We start from the raw sequence: 17,736 nt of genomic DNA, 5'->3' as shown, positions 1-17,736 counted from the left end.
CCCAGGCCCCTACCTTGGCCTCCCACCTAGCTGGGATTACAGATCTTCCACACCACACCCAGTTTAGGTTATTTTAATTCCCAAGTGGCATTTAGAACTTTGCTTTCTCCTTGTCCCAGAAAATATTTGAGTTGTTTGGACTTCTTTACCATAAAATTAGCATCATTTTCTTTTTATTTATTTACTTTTGCGGTACCAGGGATCAAATTCAGGACCTCGTACTTGCTAGGTAGGTATAGCACCAGTGAGCTACATCCCTGGCCCTACCATCATTTTCTAAGATAACAGTTTTTGCTTTCCACTCTGCACTGCTGGTTTCCAGCATCACAGCCTATGAAACAATAGATAGCGACTATCATTCCTTTTCTACAAGGGGTGTGGAAGTGGTTTGGGGTGTACCTCTATGGCAGAGTGCTTGCGTAGGCTCACTGTCCTCAACTTTAAGTGAGCATGACCATATAGCCCCCCTCTTCGGACTGTTGTGGGTATTGAGTTTAAGGCACCATTTCCCATCCATCCCTCAGGAGAATCCTCTAGATGTTGATAAAAATCCGGGGGCCCAGGCCCAGAGATAGGACAAGTCCCAGGGATTCTTGTGCAGGAAATTTGGGAAACAGGAGGTCGATTTTTATACAGCTCATACTGTTGTGTCGCTCATACTGGTGAGCTAGTGTTTACCGAGCACTTACAGGTGTTCGTTCATCTTTGGAATGAGGATAATAATGACCACCAAATGGGGTTATAATGGGCACCACACAGAACGATATCTTGTGGCCAACAACAGTCAGTTCTTTTGTTGTTGTTGTTAAGACAGGGTTTCGTTATGTACTTCGGGCTGGCCTTGAACTCACTATGTAGCCCCGGCTGGCCTTGAACTCAAAGCAATCCTCCTGCCTCAGCCTCCCAAGTGCTTTGATTACAGGTATGCACCACCACATCCAGCTTCACTGTCAGTTCTTACACACATTGGGGTCAGCACCTCCTGGTTGAAGTAACTCCAAGGTTGAGATGCAGGCATGGGAGCCTGGCTGGCCGCTTTCCCAGCTCCAGCTGCAGTGGCAGGCAGGCTTCCTCCAGGTGGGGTGCTCAGGAGCCCTGACAGGAAGAGTCTCATTTTCCAAATCCGAAGCACCCATTTGAGCTCCTGCCTCTCCTTGCATGAGTGCGGTGGCCACTGTGTGGCGCACACTGCTTGCTCAGACTGAGTCACTGAGTCACCAGCAAACTCTAGGAACTTCGTGGGGACCGGGTGAGATAGACAGGGAGTGGCAAACTGGCTGGGGAAGTAGGCGTGACCTGTTCATTACAAGATCCCCGGCACGTGCAGAACAGTGCCCAAAGCCCTGCACATGGTCAACAGGATGACCTGGACCTGAAGTCAGCCTGAGGCTGCCTCTCAGGACCCACAGGTAGAGGTTCTCTCCAGTTCCTTCGAGATTTGGAAAGTATGAAGAACTCACCTGTACCATGGAGAGCTTGCTGTCATGACTTTCCATGATGTAGCCCACACTGGGTTTCCCAGGTGCAGTGTGTATTTTTATTTTTGCTTTTACCCTCTTTTTTCTGTTTACTTGGCCCAAGTTCCCTCTGTAGAGCCACTTTCTCCCCTACTCTTTACTTTTACTTCCTCGATAAACTTAGCCACTGCTTTTGGGTGGGTGGTGACACTGCTTGAGCACTGGCTGTGATTGGTCCTGTACATGTGTCAGATTACCTCATCTAGTGTCCTTGCTGCCTAGTGGGGAAGCTGGTGTTTGCCCCTTTTTCAGATAAGGAGACAGAGGGTCAGAGTAGTTTGAGACCTGCTGAAGCCCACTCTCTACCGAGCGTGCTGGGAGCAAGAATGGAGCAGGTTATGGGTGACTTTTTTTTCTTTTAGATTTTTTTTTTTTTTGGGACGTGATCTCTCTACATAGTCCACATTGGCTTTGAATTCACTGTATACTTCAGATTGGCCTCGAATTCAAAGTGATCCTCCTGCCTCAGCTCTCCAGAGTGCTGGCTTCACAGATGTGCTGGCTCTAAACTTCCTTTTCTATGTTGCTATTGGGAATTTCTCAAGAAAGGAAGCTTTGCTGCTCATTTAAGGGTGTGACCCTCTGGACCAGGAAGACTCCTGATGTGCCTTCCTCTCTTTTTCAGGATGACATGGAAGCATACCGGACCCAGAACCACTTCCTCAACTCTGAGATCCACCAGGTCACTAAAATCTGGAGGAAGGTGGCTGAGAAGGAGAAGGCCCTACTGATGAAGGTGCTGGTGGGAGCTGGTGACCATCTCTGGTTCTGCCCCTCCCAGTCCCGTGATGTCCCAGCCCACTCTTCTTACCAGTGCCCTCCCATGAGTCCCTTCTAAGCAGGGTTGTGTCACCCTCTGGTTCCTGTTCAGCAGTGTTTATGGGCAGCTGTGGGGAAGGGACATCAAGACCAATATGCTTTCTTGCTGCCCCCAGAAGTACAGTAGGCAGACAGTCCAGGAGGAGGTAGAGCTGGGCCCAGAGTTGTGACTGTGCTATAAGCAGACTTTTACTGTCCCCATCTCAAGAGACAGAAAGAAAGGCCCTGAGAGAGCAGTTGCATGACTTGCCCAGGCCAAGAGAGGAGGGCAGTGTCCAGGGGTGTCCCAGACCACGGAAGAGGGTGCAGGAAAGCTGGAGGTGGAAGGGGTGAGGTGTGTTGGAGAAATGGGAAATCTTCACGTGACTGATCATCACAGAGCCCAGAGGCAGACTCCATGTTACCCCCATGTTACAAATGAAGAAGTAAAGGCATAGAGAGGTTAAGTAATGCAGCTACAGGGATGAATCAGGCTGAAAACTATAGGCTGTGCAGAGCCTGTGCTCACTTCCCTCCCCTCCCCTCCCCTCCTTTGGATTTTGACCCCCTCTTGCCTGCTTTGCTTTAAGCCACTGGATTCTGGGCTCCTCTCCTTTCTCCTGTATGGAGTTCTAGGAGAGGAGAGAGGTAGAAGAGAGCTGCAAGGGCTGTGCTGCCATCTAGGGCTCAGGCTGGATGGCCCGACCCTGACAGGTGGCCTGAACATCCCTACCTGTCCCCTTGCAGTGCGCCTACCTCCAAGCCAGGAACTGCCAGGTAGAAAGCAAGTACTTGGCCGGGCTGCGGAGGCTGCAGGAGGCCAAGGCCGATGAGTGCTCTGAGCTGCTGAGGCAGTTCATCCAGGAGGCGCTGCAGTGGGAAGCGGGCACGGCCTCGGCGGACAGTGTGCAGCTGAGCCCTGTCAGGTGAGCCCAGCTACATCACCCAGGAGCCCTGGCTGCCCTTCCTGCTGACTGTGCATAGGGCTCCGAAAAATGAGTGGGCCAGCTGAAGGCAGCAGGCTCAGAGGAGGCAGCGCCTTGCCCAGGACTATACAGTCCATAGCGAAGCTCACCAGGCTGCCTCCCAGATGTGCGTGTCACAGACAGGAGGAGAGGTGGCGAGTCACTGGCTCCTCCTCAAGCCTAACCCTCACTGAGCCCAGTGAACATCGGTAGTTATGCGTAACAGAATGGGGGATGGCAGTGCCCAAAGATCCCTGGAGCCTGGGTGGCCCACTGGCAGGAGTCTGGGCTTTGAAGCCACAATCTTGTGTGGCAATGGGCGAGTCACCTTAGCTCTCTGAGCCTCCTACTCAGCCTCTGTAAGATGTAGCCTAAGACCCCTGTGTGTAGGATCCTTGGGATTGGCTGAGTAGTTCATGCAGGGCACATGGTAGGGCAAATAAATGCCAAATACGTGAGAGGCCACTTGTCGTGGGTCCCAGCTTTCCCATCTCTGCCTGTGCTTGGCAGCCATCCTTGAGCTGGGTGGCTGTGGGAGATGGGGCATACAGCAACACTGCAGGGTGTACTCAAAGGGCCCTGTGTTGCACAAGATGCATGAGTATCTTCTGGGCCTGTGCAGCAGGTACTTCCAGACCTCTAGCAGTTACAGCAGAGCCTCCTGTGGGGTCTTCAGGAAGCAGAACAGGAGTTTCTCTACTCACTGTACAGAGGAGTAAACTGAGCCTGGGAGAACCAAAGTGACCTGCCCAGAGCTGCATGGCCAACTAAGGCCAGCACTCACCCCAGTACCCCCCAACTTCCCCTAATTTAGGGAAGGGCTCTTCTTACAGCATGTGGCTAGCATACACTTTTGTCTGCAGTGAGTATGATGAGTATGGCTTCCTGACAGTACCTGACTACGAGATGGAAGACCTGAAGCTGCTGGCCAAGATTCAAGTGCTGGAGGTGCGCTCCCACCACCTGCTAGAGCTCGAGGCTGTGGAGCGGCCGCTGCGGCAGCGCTGGGCTGCCCTAAGCGAACTGGCACCCTCAGCTGAGCTGAAGCAGCTGCTGCGGGCCGGCGTGCCCCATGAACACCGGCCACGTGTCTGGAGGTGGCTGGTCCACTGCCGCATCCAGCACCTGCACACCCCAGGCTGCTACCAGGAGCTGCTGAACCAGGGTAGGGCCTGTGAGCATCCTGCTGCCCGCCAGATTGAGCTGGACCTGAACCGGACTTTCCCCAACAACAAGTACTTTACCTGTCCCACCTCCATCTTCCCTGAAAAGCTGCGCCGGGTGCTTCTGGCCTTCTCCTGGCACAACCCTACCATTGGCTACTGCCAGGGCCTGAACAGGTGAGCCACTGTGGTCACAAGGAGGACCAGGCCTTTGCCTGCCAGAGCACCGCCACAGCTCTTTGGGGCCTCCCAAGACCCTGGAAGCACCCAGGACACGAGGGTCAGAGCTGAGGGCCTTTGTCCTGTGCACTCCACTTTACGCATGACAGGTGCCAGCCACACAACCAAGGGGTGGTTAGTGCGACCTGGTTTGCATGCATAGAACGGACCAGCTCAGGGATTATCTGTACTAAGGGACCCCAGAGCAGCTCAAGGAGAGATGAGATTGTAAGTGGTACAGAAGAGCTCAAGGAAGCCAAGGAAAGCAAATAGAGGTGAAGGCCAGCCGCCCAGCAAGGCCACAGCGCAGCACAGCCCCACGTCAGTTCCTGGCTTCTCCCCAGTGAGCATCGTCCTGAGATGCGTGGCACATACCCCACACAGCTTGCCTGGCCTCTGGCCTCCCCTTGCTGTCCATGTTGGCCTCCTCCTTTCTTGGTGTACCAGCTTCTCTCACTCATTCTTTGGGCACACATGGTTGTTTGAGGCTGTCAGGGGACCTCAGCCCTAGAGCCATGGACCTTTGGCTTATCTTCCCATCCTATTTCTCACACGTTTAACCCCTCTGTCCAGGTCGGAAATTCCAAAGATTCCAGTCAGCAGGGGAGGGAGAAAATGAGGTTGAGTTTGGGTCCACCTGGATCACAGCGCTGCCCCCTCTAAAACTGGGAGGGTATTCTGGACACCCCAGTTACTGCCACAGAAATTGCATAGAGTATTTTCTTTCCTGGACATCCCCGTTAACTCCATAGAGTTTGAGTATACCCCAAACAGGTTTTGATTCAATTTATTAAAACACATATATACTTGATCAGAATTTACATAAGCAGTTTGGTTCCTTTTTCACAATAGGTGGTGTGTGACGTTTATTTAACATAGAGTCAATATTCAGAATGTCCTTACTCAAATTTGAATGGTTCCCACAAGTAGATATTTTCATTATTCTTATTTCTAGCCTAAATGTGGATGAAATTGAACATGTATGAGTATAGTTACTGAGAAAGTTCATGGTTAAACTCCAGCAATAATGTTTCTCAATCTAAGCCCCTTGGAAAAACAGGATTTCATGCTTTGAATATTGGCTTCAGGTAGTGTCTGTAGACCATTCATTCATTAACAGCTGAGCAAAGCGGCCTGTGCCCTCTTTCTGAATGTGTTAAAATCCAGGAAGGATAAAATTTGCAAAGCCTCTTTAAGAAAGCTGTTGAAGGAGCTGAAAGCTGAGATTAGTATGAATAATAATTTTTACATTTTGTGCAAAGGTCAGGTAGGAGTAACGTGAATGGAGGTTACTTTATATACCTGCTATGCTTTAATCTCATGTAGCACGTGTAAAGTGAGTCCTGGGGCCCCACTGAACAAGAGAGACAAGCTCTGAGAGCCCGGGGGACCAGCCCAGCACCACACCATGGCAGCTGGGCACCCAGTCCTCCTTCCAGCCCACCCTCACGCCAACTAGGCACCGCGTCAGGACTGCTGAGAATACTCCAGAGCCTTTTCTCCGGATCCGCTGTGACCTCTCAGGGATGAGAGTAGCCACATACAGGCTGTGGGTCTTTGGAGTGCAATCCATGCTGAAGGGCAAGAGAAATCCTTGCAGCAGGAGGGGCCTTGAGATCAGCCTCAGCAGGAGAGAAGCTTCCTCTGTGTGGAAAGAGACAGCACTGGGGCAGAAACCAAGAGAGGTGGAGACAACCAAGAGCATTTTAAATCTCTCTCTCTCTCTCTCTCTCTCTCTCTCTCTCTCTCTCTCTGTCTCTCTGTATCTCTCTCTGCTGTTTTTACTTAAATTTGATAGGCAAGCACAGATAATTGGTATTCATGCAAATATTGATACTATTTCTTTAAATAGAAAGCTACATGTAATAGAAAGCCTGTTCAAATGTGGATACATTCTTTTGGAGGCCCTTTAAACTTGTCTCTGTTGCCATCTAGTGAAGGCCTCTAGAACTGCGTGTGTGTTCAAGGCAACAGCCTGCTTCTAAGGCAACAAATCCAGGCTGGTTAGACTGCCAGACAACCCAGTGATGATCTAATGTTAATTTAGAGCACACTTGTTCTAGCCATTTCCCTGTGAAAATAAGCAGAATCCTTTAAAAATAGTCTGTTCCTCTTCCCATGGACACACCCCCTCCTGTGCAGGCCCAGTGGGGCCCTGAATAATGGATGGAGTCCAGCTGTAGCCCTGAGTGGTTAGTAAGCCCTGGTGGGAACTAGCCTCAAGTAACTGAGGTGTGTGAAAGTCTGCGTTGGCAGACGACTCCTGGATGTAGAGTGGACAGAGCACCAAGCTGGACTTTGAGAGTCCTGGGTTCTGTGCCCACTCTGCCATAGACTGACTGTGATTTTGAACCAGTCACTATGGTTTTCTGGGGCTCCCATCGGGACTGTGTCTTACCAAAAAGACCAGTAGGAGGCAGCTGCTGGAGGCCTGTCCTGAGGGAATTTTGGAGGTAGCCCCTAGTCTTACAGGAAAGGGTGCCGTAATCAGCTAGTTAGGTCCTCCATGGGCAGAAGTAGAGAATCTGGCACACTCCGTCCTAAGCACAGACAAAGAGTGGTGACCCATGTACTACACGTTCACTATCCTTCGACTCAATGCCCTCTAAAGGCCACTTCTGCCAGGACATCTGTGACTCTCCTCTTCTTCCACGCAGCTCAGTTAGACTCGGGAAGGTTTATACAAATATTTGAGCCGGAGTTGAAATTCCTTCCCAGACTACTGAGGAAGAAGAAAGGATTTGAGTTTTGAAATCCAGTCCTGTTTTTAAATGCCATGAATCCTCAGAAGAAAGTAGAGGAATGAGGAGAGGCTATCAGGACAATGAAATAGTCTCTCTAAGTGCCCTGTGAGTCTATAGAGAGCTCATGTGCTGAGGTGTCATCCTCCTGCAGGAGCTCTGAGGAGCACTGCTCCCCCCACAGCACCTCCTCCTCCTCGGGTGTAATGCGTGAAAACTCCATGGCTCACAGAACCACCCCAGGTGGCCGCAGGATTTCCCGGGGACTAAGATAGTAGCATCATCATGAGCCTCAGGGTCAGAATCGGAAATCAGGGGTCCACAGGAGGTATTTTGGGAAATGTGTTCTTGGATTGGCCCCAGATGTACCCCCGAGGGAAATTAGGTGAAGTGGAGAAAATACTACTTCCCAGGACCTCTTCCCAGCTCTGCCCTGTAAATTCTGTCTTTGTCACTCACAATCTCACTCGAGCCTCATGATAACTTGGTGGGGAGGTCAAGGAGAAAAGAGTTGTGTGTCAGGCACTGGGGTGTGCACGTCAGGCAGTAAGCAGGGCAGTGGAGGTGTCTTCTCAGTCAGAGGGCCCACACTCCAGGCTGGGGAATTTTGCCACTGCTGCTCTGCAGAGCCTGGAACTGAGTCCCAGAGCACATGAGTACAGAGGTGAGAACAGCTAATGTTCATCAACAGCTCAGTACATGGCAGGCACTGGGCAGAGCATCGAGTGTGTGACCTGTTCATCCTCACACCATCCCATGATGATTCTGTGGAGGCCATGTCACCCAGGAAGCAGCAAGGCTGGGATGCACACCTATTCAACCTGATTTCCATTGCCCTGGAAACCACCTGGTCATCCTCTCCAGAAGAGGGTTGTCACCAGCTTGGTTAGGGCATGAGGTTGGCCTGGTGCTAGGTACGGAAGGACCGTACTAGAGGACCCACAGAGCCACCCCTGCCACCAGCTACCTGGCAGGGCTGTAGCTTCTGTGTCACTCCAGTCTTCTTCCTCCCATGCCAGGCTGGCAGCCATCGCCCTGCTCGTCCTGAAGGAGGAGGAAAGCGCCTTCTGGTGCTTGGTGGCCATCGTGGAGAGCATCATGCCAGCAGAGTACTACAGCAAGACCCTTATAGCATCCCAGGTAAGCCAGGCAGGGAGGGTACCTGTGGCCATGTAGCCAAGAACCCTGAGTTGTTCCCTTGAGCCAGTGAATCTCAGGACAGTGGGAGTCTCTTAAGCCTCTGTTTCTCCTTCTATCTGTGGCCAGTAACCCTTCTCTTGGACCCTGGGAGGTCTGGAAAGCTGAAGCCTGTAGAATTGCTGGGGCCGTGCCCACAGCACAGACTGATATTAATGTGGTGATAATCTCATGTCCTTGGCTTCCTGGGGAGGGGAGGAGGAAATCTAGTGTCTCTTGCCATCAGCCAGTAAAGAATTTCAAGACACAGGTCTGCTGGATGGGAGATGGGGAACGCAGGAGGCAAGATGATGCTTCCTGCCCTCGACAGCTGTCCACTAAGATGTGCTGCCTCTGTCACCTCCTCCTCTTCCACTGGCCTCTGGCCTTGGCGTCAGGCAGAGCAGGAGCCAGAGCCCTCTCCTGGCCAGCTGTGTGGCCTTGGCACCTGGTACCATCTCTCAACCCAAGGCCAGTGCACTTTAGAGTAGGAGTAGAGTCGCTTCATGGGTTTATATAAATGCAAAGCAATCTCAGACCTGCCCTCTGGCTCTCAGCTTTGTCTGCCATTCTTGCTGTCAGCCCTTTCTGCTTTACCGAGAGAGGCCATTTACTCCTTCTGAATGTCCAAGTCTAGCCAGCTACTGTGTGCCCGCCATCTTTTCCCTCTCCTCCGCCCACCATCTAACGCCAGCTCCTCTTCCTGGGATACCCACCTGGGGGGTGGAGTCCTGGAGAGGGAAGGCTTGGTGGGCCACGCTGAGGAGAGAGAACAAGACTCAGGAGCCATCTGTGAGTAGGTGGCGCCCACATGAGGACTGCGTTTGACTTCATGTGAGGGAGGCCAGCCTAATCATGGCTTCGGTGGGCATTTTTGTTTTGTCTTTGAGACAGGGTCTTTCTATGTAGTTCAGACTGGTCTTGAACTCAGTATGTAACCCAGGCGACCTCAAACTCACCATGAACCTCCTGCATTAGTCTTCCGAGTGCTGGAACAACAGGCAAGCGCCACCCCACCTGGTGATGGGGCAATATTTTCTCACTAATGAAAATGTGGTACCTGCTCCTTGATGCCATCAGCAGTCGGGCTCCTTTCAGCTCCTGAATCTGCCATCCCTGGCCTGGGGCTCTCAACCTCACCCTTGTCACCTTGTATTCACAAGAAGACTGCACCATCCTCTGCCCTGTGGCTATGGCGTAGGTGGAAAGAAGCAGAGAAGGCAGGAGCTGGCTTCCCTACCCAGCAGCTTCTTCTTAGAGCCATCTGTGGTCAGACTTGCATGTTGTGACTGTCTCTGGTTGCAGAGTGGGCTGAGAAATGTGCTATATTTTCTTTCCATACCTTAACATCTCTGAATTTTAGGTGTGCTGTGCCATCAGTGTCAAAGTTGAAATTTTTTTAATTATAGAGAATTTTCCACATTCGAAAAAGGTAGAATAGTATAATGCACCTCCATGTGTCCATCACCCAATTTTCTTAAATATTGACCCAGGGAAGCCAGCGCTGTCTCATCTATCCTCCATCCACTCCGGCTTTGATCGTCTTAGTGTACATCAGTTCATCTATGAATCCTGCAGGAAGTTCAGTGGCATCTCAGACCCAGAGTGTTACCTGGCGTTCTGAGCTGGACATGTAGCCTCCACTGCTGTTCCAGGGTTCTGGCTCAGGAAAGGAGCGGAGCCACTGGTTGCTTGCTTGCCGTGGCCAACACCAAAGCCTAGGACTTTGGTAGAAGAGAGCTGAGAGCAGCCATAGTCCAGGCAAAGAAACTAAAATAGGGCCATCACAGAGGGAGGAGGAACCATAGAAAACATACCTTGGAGCCAGTGTTGTATGGCCCCCAGATTTTTTGGCACCAGAGACTAGTTTCCCTAAAGACAATTACTCCATGGACTAGGGATGGGGCTATGCTTTGGGGATGATTGCAGTGTGTTACATTTATTGTGTACTCTATTTCTATTATTATTATTATTACATTGGAATATATAATGAAATAATCATACAATTCACCATGAGCTTGTTTTCCTGTAACTGCATGGTCCTATCTGGGGGCGATGGGAGTCAGTGACATCTGCAGTGTTTCTTGTGTCCAGTCTACTCTATAATCTTTTTTGGTTGCTATCACTGCAGAGAACCCTGCTTCACAAAGATAGGATGTTGGAAATAGAAGCAGGCTTTTTGGTGCTTTTGTGGCAATCTCAGGATACTCTTCCTTTACTTTAATTCAGAACATATGGAGATTTGAAATTGTCTCAAACATGTTTTGTTTTGTTTTGTTTTGTTTTGTTTTTGGTACCAGAGATTGAACTCAGGCCCTTGTGCTTGTGAGGCAGGTGGTGGAACCACTGAGCCAAATCCTTGGCCCTTCAAACATACTTTTAAAGCCACTGTCATTTGCAATCTCAAGAAGTTGATCTTCTAGCACAAAGTCAACTTACCTAGTTTATTCATGAATGGGTTGCAGATCCCCTCTTCCCCAGGGTCTTTTGTGGCTGGAAAAACTGAGTTAAGGGGTTGTATTTTAATGTGGCTGGTAACTTTAATTACATCCTACAAAACTTTGTTAAGTTCAGGTGATGTTTTGGGGCTAGCTGGCATTTCTCTGTGAACAACACAGTGCATAGACTCACATTCAGTAGCAACCTCTTTAACCTGAGAAGTGAAATCAGAAAACCATCCAGTCATGGCAGCTACTCCATCTGTCCAAATAACAACACAAAATGACCAATTTGGTTTTCCTGCTATGTAATCATTCAAAAACTTAAATAGTTCTACAGCTGTGGTGTTGGTTGACAACTGAAGGGCGCATCACAACATATCATGCACATCCTGCTGGAAATTGTATTGCACAAAAGCAAGCATTGTTGCTGTATTGTCCCATGCATAGACTTGTCAACCCAGATTTCATACCACTGTGACTAATTAAGCCTGTTTAGCAGTTGTGCCTCAATATCCACAACTATTTCATTAATTTACCTACTTGTAAAATAGGAAAATGTGCCACCTTTTGAAATACAGCCTCTCCTAAAAGCTCACGCACATGTCCTCAGCAGCAGGCAGGATCATTTCTTCACCAACAGTGATGGGCTTCTTAGCTTTAGTGATACAGTTAGCTGCTAAGAATGATGCCCTCAGTGCAGACACATTTCATGATGTGGTAACCATCAATAATTGCTTCTATTCTTTGTGTTCACATATTTTTTCTTTTGAAAAACTCCAAAGGCTGGTCTTTTAATGCAGGGTGCTTGGTCTCCATGTAGCAAAGCAGGTTTAAAGGTTTCATGGCTTTGTTGGAAGCTAGTGACCACATTTTATACAAAGTAGGCTCGGAAAATGTGAATCACCTGTTACAATGAACCTTTACTATAAATAGGACTCTTGGTATTTTCTTTTAAGTGCAGCTTTCTTTTTGTTGGTAGTCTTCTGCTGTCTCATTATTGGGCCTTTCCCCCTTTTCAAAGAAGCTCTCCAGTGACTTTTGTTTTTTTCATTAGGATCAGCTTGTGGGCTTATAAAACTGTGACTGAGGCAAATGTGCAGTGTAGGAAAGAGGCACAGAGAGATGTGGTAAATAAAATAATGGATAGGTCATGTGCAGACTAAAATATGTGTTGGATTCTGACTTAAAACCTGATACCAGATGCAGGTATACAATTGAAGAACACCACTAACTTGCCACTGTAACACCTGCAACCAGATACAGCTTAATCTTCACTTGCTAGTCACTGATAGGGTTTTGCTGTGAGTGAAAATATGATTTATTATGGTCTGTGCACAGTCAAATTTCTCTGATAATGTTAATATTTATTTGCAGCTGCTCCCTGGTGCTAGCATCACTGCCTCAGCTTCACCTCAGATTATCAGGCATTAGATCCTCGTAATAAGTACACAACCTAGATTCCTCTCATGCACAGCTCACAGTAGGGTTGTACTCCTATGAGAATCTAATGCCATTGCATTAGATGTAATGGGAGATGGAGTGCAGGTGGTAATGTGATCTATGGGGAGTGGCTATAAATACAGATGAAGCTTTGCTCACACCTGCTGCTCACCTCCTGCTGCACAGCCTGGCTTCTAACAGACCACAGACTGGTATCAATCCATGGCCCAAGGCTGGAGGCCCTTGATGAACTGGTTCAGGGAAATAAGGATAGCAGCATGACAGTGGCCACCAGGCAGGGTCATTGGCAACCACTGCCCCACACCATCCATTTTTGAGATGATCTCTTGACATGTAGTGTGGCAGGACGTATGTCCCAGGAGCTTCCCCAAACATCTATGAAGCATGTCAGGCTTCAGACCCAATGTGGATACCAGCTGACAGAAACCTAGGGACAAAGCTCCCATTTCCCTAGGGCTGTATGCACCAAGCCAGTTTCTTCAAACTGCCAGGAGGAGCAGCTTGCCTTGAGGTTTGTCAGGTGGGCAAAGGAGACGAGGACTTGCCCCTCCACAGAGAGTTCCACTGCAGACCCAGCCCAGGTGACTCCAGCCTGTGTAAGGGAGCAGGGCAAGGCAGGCTCACACTAGGGTACACATGGACAGACTGCATTTGAGCAGGGAGGGAGGTGCCTCGTCCTGGGGCTGCAGGTGACTGGCCTTGTTGCTGCCTTTCAGGTGGACCAGAGGGTACTCCAGGACCTCCTCTCGGAAAAGCTGCCCCGGCTGATGGCCCACCTGGGGCAGCACCATGTGAACCTCTCCCTAATCACTTTCAACTGGTTCCTCGTGGTCTTTGCAGACAGTCTCATCAGTGACATTCTCCTGCGGGTCTGGGATGCATTCCTGTATGAGGGAGCAAAGGTAGGTTGCGGCCCTCACCAGTCCCTCACCGCTCTGGGTATTGGTCCGACCCCTGGAGAGCAGGAAGATAGTGTTCGTCTGCAGAGCTATTGGGGATGTCTGATGGCACGCTTTGTAAACTGAAAATTGGCTGCACACCTGAGGCCTCTGAAGATAGGCCCTGGGGTTGGAGGACCTGGACTGGCATCCACTGCCCACATCACTCAAGCCCCTCCTTCTCTCCCTCCTCTTTGGACTAAGTCCTGCCTTGGGAGGCTGGTGCTTAGGTCTAGTCAGGTTCCATCATCAAAGCCCCATGGAAAGAACGTTTGAACCCCACTGGGTCCAACAGAACCTTGCCTCACCTCACCTCCCCATGGGAGAAGCCCAGAGTTAGAGCTGGGACTCAGCCTAATCCCCTTGCTTTTAAGCTGTGCCCCCTTTAGGGCCTTCAGCTTCCCCCCAGCTCCCCTCCCCAATATGTCTGCCTTCAGTGGCCCCAGGCCTTGCTGCCTGCCCCCTCCCCACTGTGTCCTGCCTGAGCCCCTGCCATGCCCATGCAGGTGGTTTTCCGCTATGCCCTGGCCATTTTCAAGTACAATGAGGAACCAATCCTGCAGCTGCAAGACAGCCTGGAGATCTATCAGTACCTGCGCTTCTTCACCAAGACCATTTGTGACAGTCGGTGAGCCCCACCCCTGTCCCTGCCCCAGCTGGCTGGGACCTAGGAGACCCCAGTAGTGACTGATTTTCCAGGCATTTTCAATTTCCTGCCATCATCCCCTGCCCTGATACTCCTGGCCTGGAAGCTGGACTGAGTTCCTAGAACAAACCCTGTGATACTTTTACCCTCCTAGGGTCTTCTGCTTATAATGCCTCCTTACCACCTCCTCCACCATCACCATCGTTGCCTGATTAGCACAAGTCACTTTTCAAAACCCGGCTCCCATGTCACCTCCAGGAAGCCTTCCCTGACCAGCCCGTCCCCCTGGGCTAGGTGCCCTTGTGAGCTTCCTCCTTCCTTGGCACACACTTCCCTGGGTGGAAATGGTCTTAGTTGTTTCTTCCCTGAGCATGAGGCCCAGGGGCGAGGCTCAGCTCGGCCCCACAGTGGACAGTTGTCAGGAAAGGTAGGCCTGACAAGACTCTGTGTTCTGGGCTCTGTGCCCTCTTCCAGGAAGCTGATGAACATCGCCTTCAACGACATGAACCCCTTTCCCATGAAACAGCTGCAGCAGCTGCGGGCGGCCCACCGGGAGCGGCTGGAGGCTGAGCTGCGGGAACTGGAGTTGCTAAAGGCCGAATACCTGGAGAAGCAGGCATCCCGGGGCAACACAAGGCCTGAAGGTGGTGCCAGTGAGGATGAAGGGGAGGGTGATGCCTGACCTGGCTGCTCCCCTCCCCAAGGGTCCCTCACCCTTGGAGGTTGGCATGGACCACATCTCCATGTGGCCTGGATGCGTCTCCTCTCCCTGGGCCTCGGTCTCCCCAGCAGGACATTGCAGTGGAGACCTTGGTTGGGTTACCTCTCAAAGGGCACTGAGTAAGGGATGCCACCCTGCCTCCCTCCCCACAGAGCACTGGAGTGTTTTCTAACTTACATCCGTATAAAGCAGTGTCAGTGCTAGAAATCGCTCACCAGCTTTGGGACTTAAATGGTCCTCAGTTATCAGCAGTTCCTGGGAGGAGCTGGTGCCAGGGTGTGCCACCACAGGGGCCTTCCTGCTCGGGCCTCTGGCTCCCATTCTAGGTATGTGCAGGGCCAGTCTCCTCCTGGCTTCCCTGGAGATGGGTCCCAGGAGTTCAGGGTCACAGCTCCCTTCCAGGCTGACTAAGTCTGTGTCCAGACTGCGCCTGTGTACCAGGGCATCTCCTTCCTTGTGCTCACAGCCCATCTTGGGGAGCTCCCACAGAAAACCCCTCCCTGCCACTGCAAGGAACATAAAGTGGTGGTCAGACAAGGAGCCCCAGGTCAGGTGCCCCACTTCTGACCCGGCACTGGCCGGAGCAAGCAGGGTCAGCTCCCTTCTGCAAATCAGGCAGCCGGGAGGGGGCACTGGAAGCGGCTAGCGCTGCAGCCCAAGACAGGGCTGAGCTCAGGGCTTTGCGACCGGCCCCTCATCCCCACCGCAGGCAGGGCTGCACTTCTCAGTAAACATCAGGGGCAGTCTGAGCCAGGCTCTCTTGGGCGTGATGCATGGGGTGGGGACTCCCATGGAACCCCCCTCAACACTGCCCTCCATCCTCCCGGCCTTGATCTGAGACTCCTGGCAGTGGGTAGGGGAACGCCCATCACCAGGGACCAGGCACAGACCCTTTGGCAGCCTCTCCTGTCACCCAGTGGGCATGGACTTGAGAGGTGGTGCCCCCGTACTGCACAGCCGAGAGGATGCTTGGAGTTCCTTTCCCTCCCACACCTCCACGCAGACCTGGAGCCAAGGCTTCCCTGTGAATGCCCTGAACCCACCTCTACTTTGTGCTAAACTTCTGCGCCTGCCCCGGCCTTTTCATGGCCAGTTTCCACGAAGTTTCATGGTGGAAGGAGAGTGGTTGCACCCAGTGAGTTAGAGACGAGCCCTGAGGTCAGCCAGCCTCATGGGGCACACGGGACAGTGAAAGGAGTTGATGCTATCCCAGAACAGGGTGACAAGCATCCAACAGCAGTGAGCTGCTTCCTAGGTAGGCCCAGGCCGTCCCTCTGACTCCAGCCTGAAATTCACATCCCTCTCTAGCAAAAGCAAAAACCTTGAGCCAGATGCAGTGGTGCACACGTGTAATCCTGGTTACTTGACAGGCTGAGGCAGAAGAAGCTCAAGTTCAAGGTCAGCCTGGGCAGTACGGAGAGACACTCTCACAAAGCAGCTCAGGACTGCTGGATTAAGGCACCCTTCTCGGCGTCCTCCCCAGCCCCTCCCACCTCTTTCCTCTCCTTCCTGCCTGTCCTCCATCCTTCCCTCTTTTCCCACTATCTCCCTTCCTTCTCTTTCCTTTCTCCCCTCTTCCTCCGCGCTCCTCTGGCTCCTGCCTGGCTACACCTTAGAATCCCGGGTAGCTTTGTATTTGATTTTTTTTATTGGTGTTGGGCCCCGTGCTCGCGGGCACTCTGACATCCTGGCAGGACAGCGGGGACTAACTGCCTCCTCCAGGCCTGAAGCGGGGAGCTGGCGATGAGAACGACCCATCCCACAGCCCCTGCCTCTCACCAGCTCAAGCTAAGGTGACTGACAGGAGACAAGACAGAGAAATTAACCTGTGAGAGTCACAGCCATACCTGGCAGAACCAAGTTTGAGGGGAGAGGCTCCAAGCTCACTGCGCTTTCTCAAGAACCTGGACACCTCCCAGGCGGAGAGGGTCTGGCACCTCTTCCCAGGGGAAAGGGCTGCCCAGCCTGTGGCCTCTTTTGGGCACACTCAAGGGACTAGCTGTACGCAAAGGAAAATGGAGGAAGAAAGACCCAATTTGTTGCCTCAGGCTGGAATTGGAGCTCTACTGCCTTCATCAGATGAACAAGGGGAGTGGGACGCCATCTTTCAGCAAGGATGTGGCAGGGACAGGGGCCCCCACCTCAGCTCCTGCTGCTCCCAGGGAGTGTGCCCCCCCCCAGGGTGTCTGGGGCCCACCGTGGTGTCAGGTTGCTGCCCCACACCACAGCTGTCTCCCCTTCCCCAGGGGCTGCTGCCTTTCAGGCTGGAGGATCTGATCCCCTGTAGCCCCATCTTCCTATCTAGGGGATGGGCCTTGCGCCCCAACCATGCCCCCACTGGACCCAGAACTGGGTGCAGGTGTATTCTATAGGGGAGATACAGAAAGGGTACCACGTCAGAATAAAGAAAAAAAGAAAGGTCCTGGAGGACTCTGGAAGATTCCACACAACCCCTAAAGTGGGAAGCACACACTGGCTTCCATCCCCCAAACAGACCCCCCCACCCATGCTGTCTGCTGGTTCCTTTCTAGTTCCCTGACCATGGACACGAGGCTGCACTGTACAGAGAGTGAGGAAGACACATATGCACATGCACACACGCGCGCATGCCTGTTCTGGCCCCAAACCAGTCGAGGCCATGCTGAGGCTCATGTCTGGGCAAGGAGAGAAGGCCACTGGAGAGTGTGGCCGGTTTGGAGCCAGACATGCTGTGTCTCACTGGGCCCTGAACAGCTCAGGGACAAGGACCCACTGGGGCCATAGTTTCCCCATGGGCAGAGGTGCCCTTCCACATTTGGACCAAGACTAGGGAGAGGGAAGTGACCGAAAAGCAACCTCCATGCATACATACACCTCTCCACGGTGACCTCAGGGAGCGTCCTGGGTGGTGTCTGTGCCTTAGGGGTCCATATGCCCACAGTGCCCGGAGGCCCTTGTCACACCAGCTTTC

General features: G+C 51.8%; 1 protein-coding gene across 9 annotated transcripts in view; it reads left to right on the top strand.

Annotated features, from left to right (window-relative positions):
- Tbc1d2 (TBC1 domain family member 2) overlaps positions 1–16,322 on the top strand; it is a 50,382-nt gene extending 34,060 nt beyond the window's left edge. For all 9 annotated transcript variants that reach the window (XM_010614390.3, XM_010614389.3, XM_010614392.3 and 6 more), the window contains 7 exons: positions 2,143–2,253; positions 3,063–3,241; positions 4,144–4,620; positions 8,423–8,543; positions 13,198–13,383; positions 13,926–14,047; positions 14,540–16,322. In XM_010614390.3, the coding sequence (XP_010612692.1) occupies positions 2,143–2,253; positions 3,063–3,241; positions 4,144–4,620; positions 8,423–8,543; positions 13,198–13,383; positions 13,926–14,047; positions 14,540–14,747 (1,404 nt within the window). In that variant the 3' untranslated portion in view covers positions 14,748–16,322. The remainder of the gene's footprint in view (positions 1–2,142; positions 2,254–3,062; positions 3,242–4,143; positions 4,621–8,422; positions 8,544–13,197; positions 13,384–13,925; positions 14,048–14,539) is intronic.
- Positions 16,323–17,736: the final 1,414 nt, after the last annotated feature.

The sequence above is a fragment of the Fukomys damarensis genome, unplaced genomic scaffold (genome assembly GCF_012274545.1).
Source record: "Fukomys damarensis isolate Sample0158 unplaced genomic scaffold, DMR_v1.0_HiC HiC_scaffold_36, whole genome shotgun sequence".
NCBI lineage: Eukaryota > Metazoa > Chordata > Mammalia > Rodentia > Bathyergidae > Fukomys > Fukomys damarensis.
This window is presented reverse-complemented; position numbering and strand designations above follow the sequence as displayed.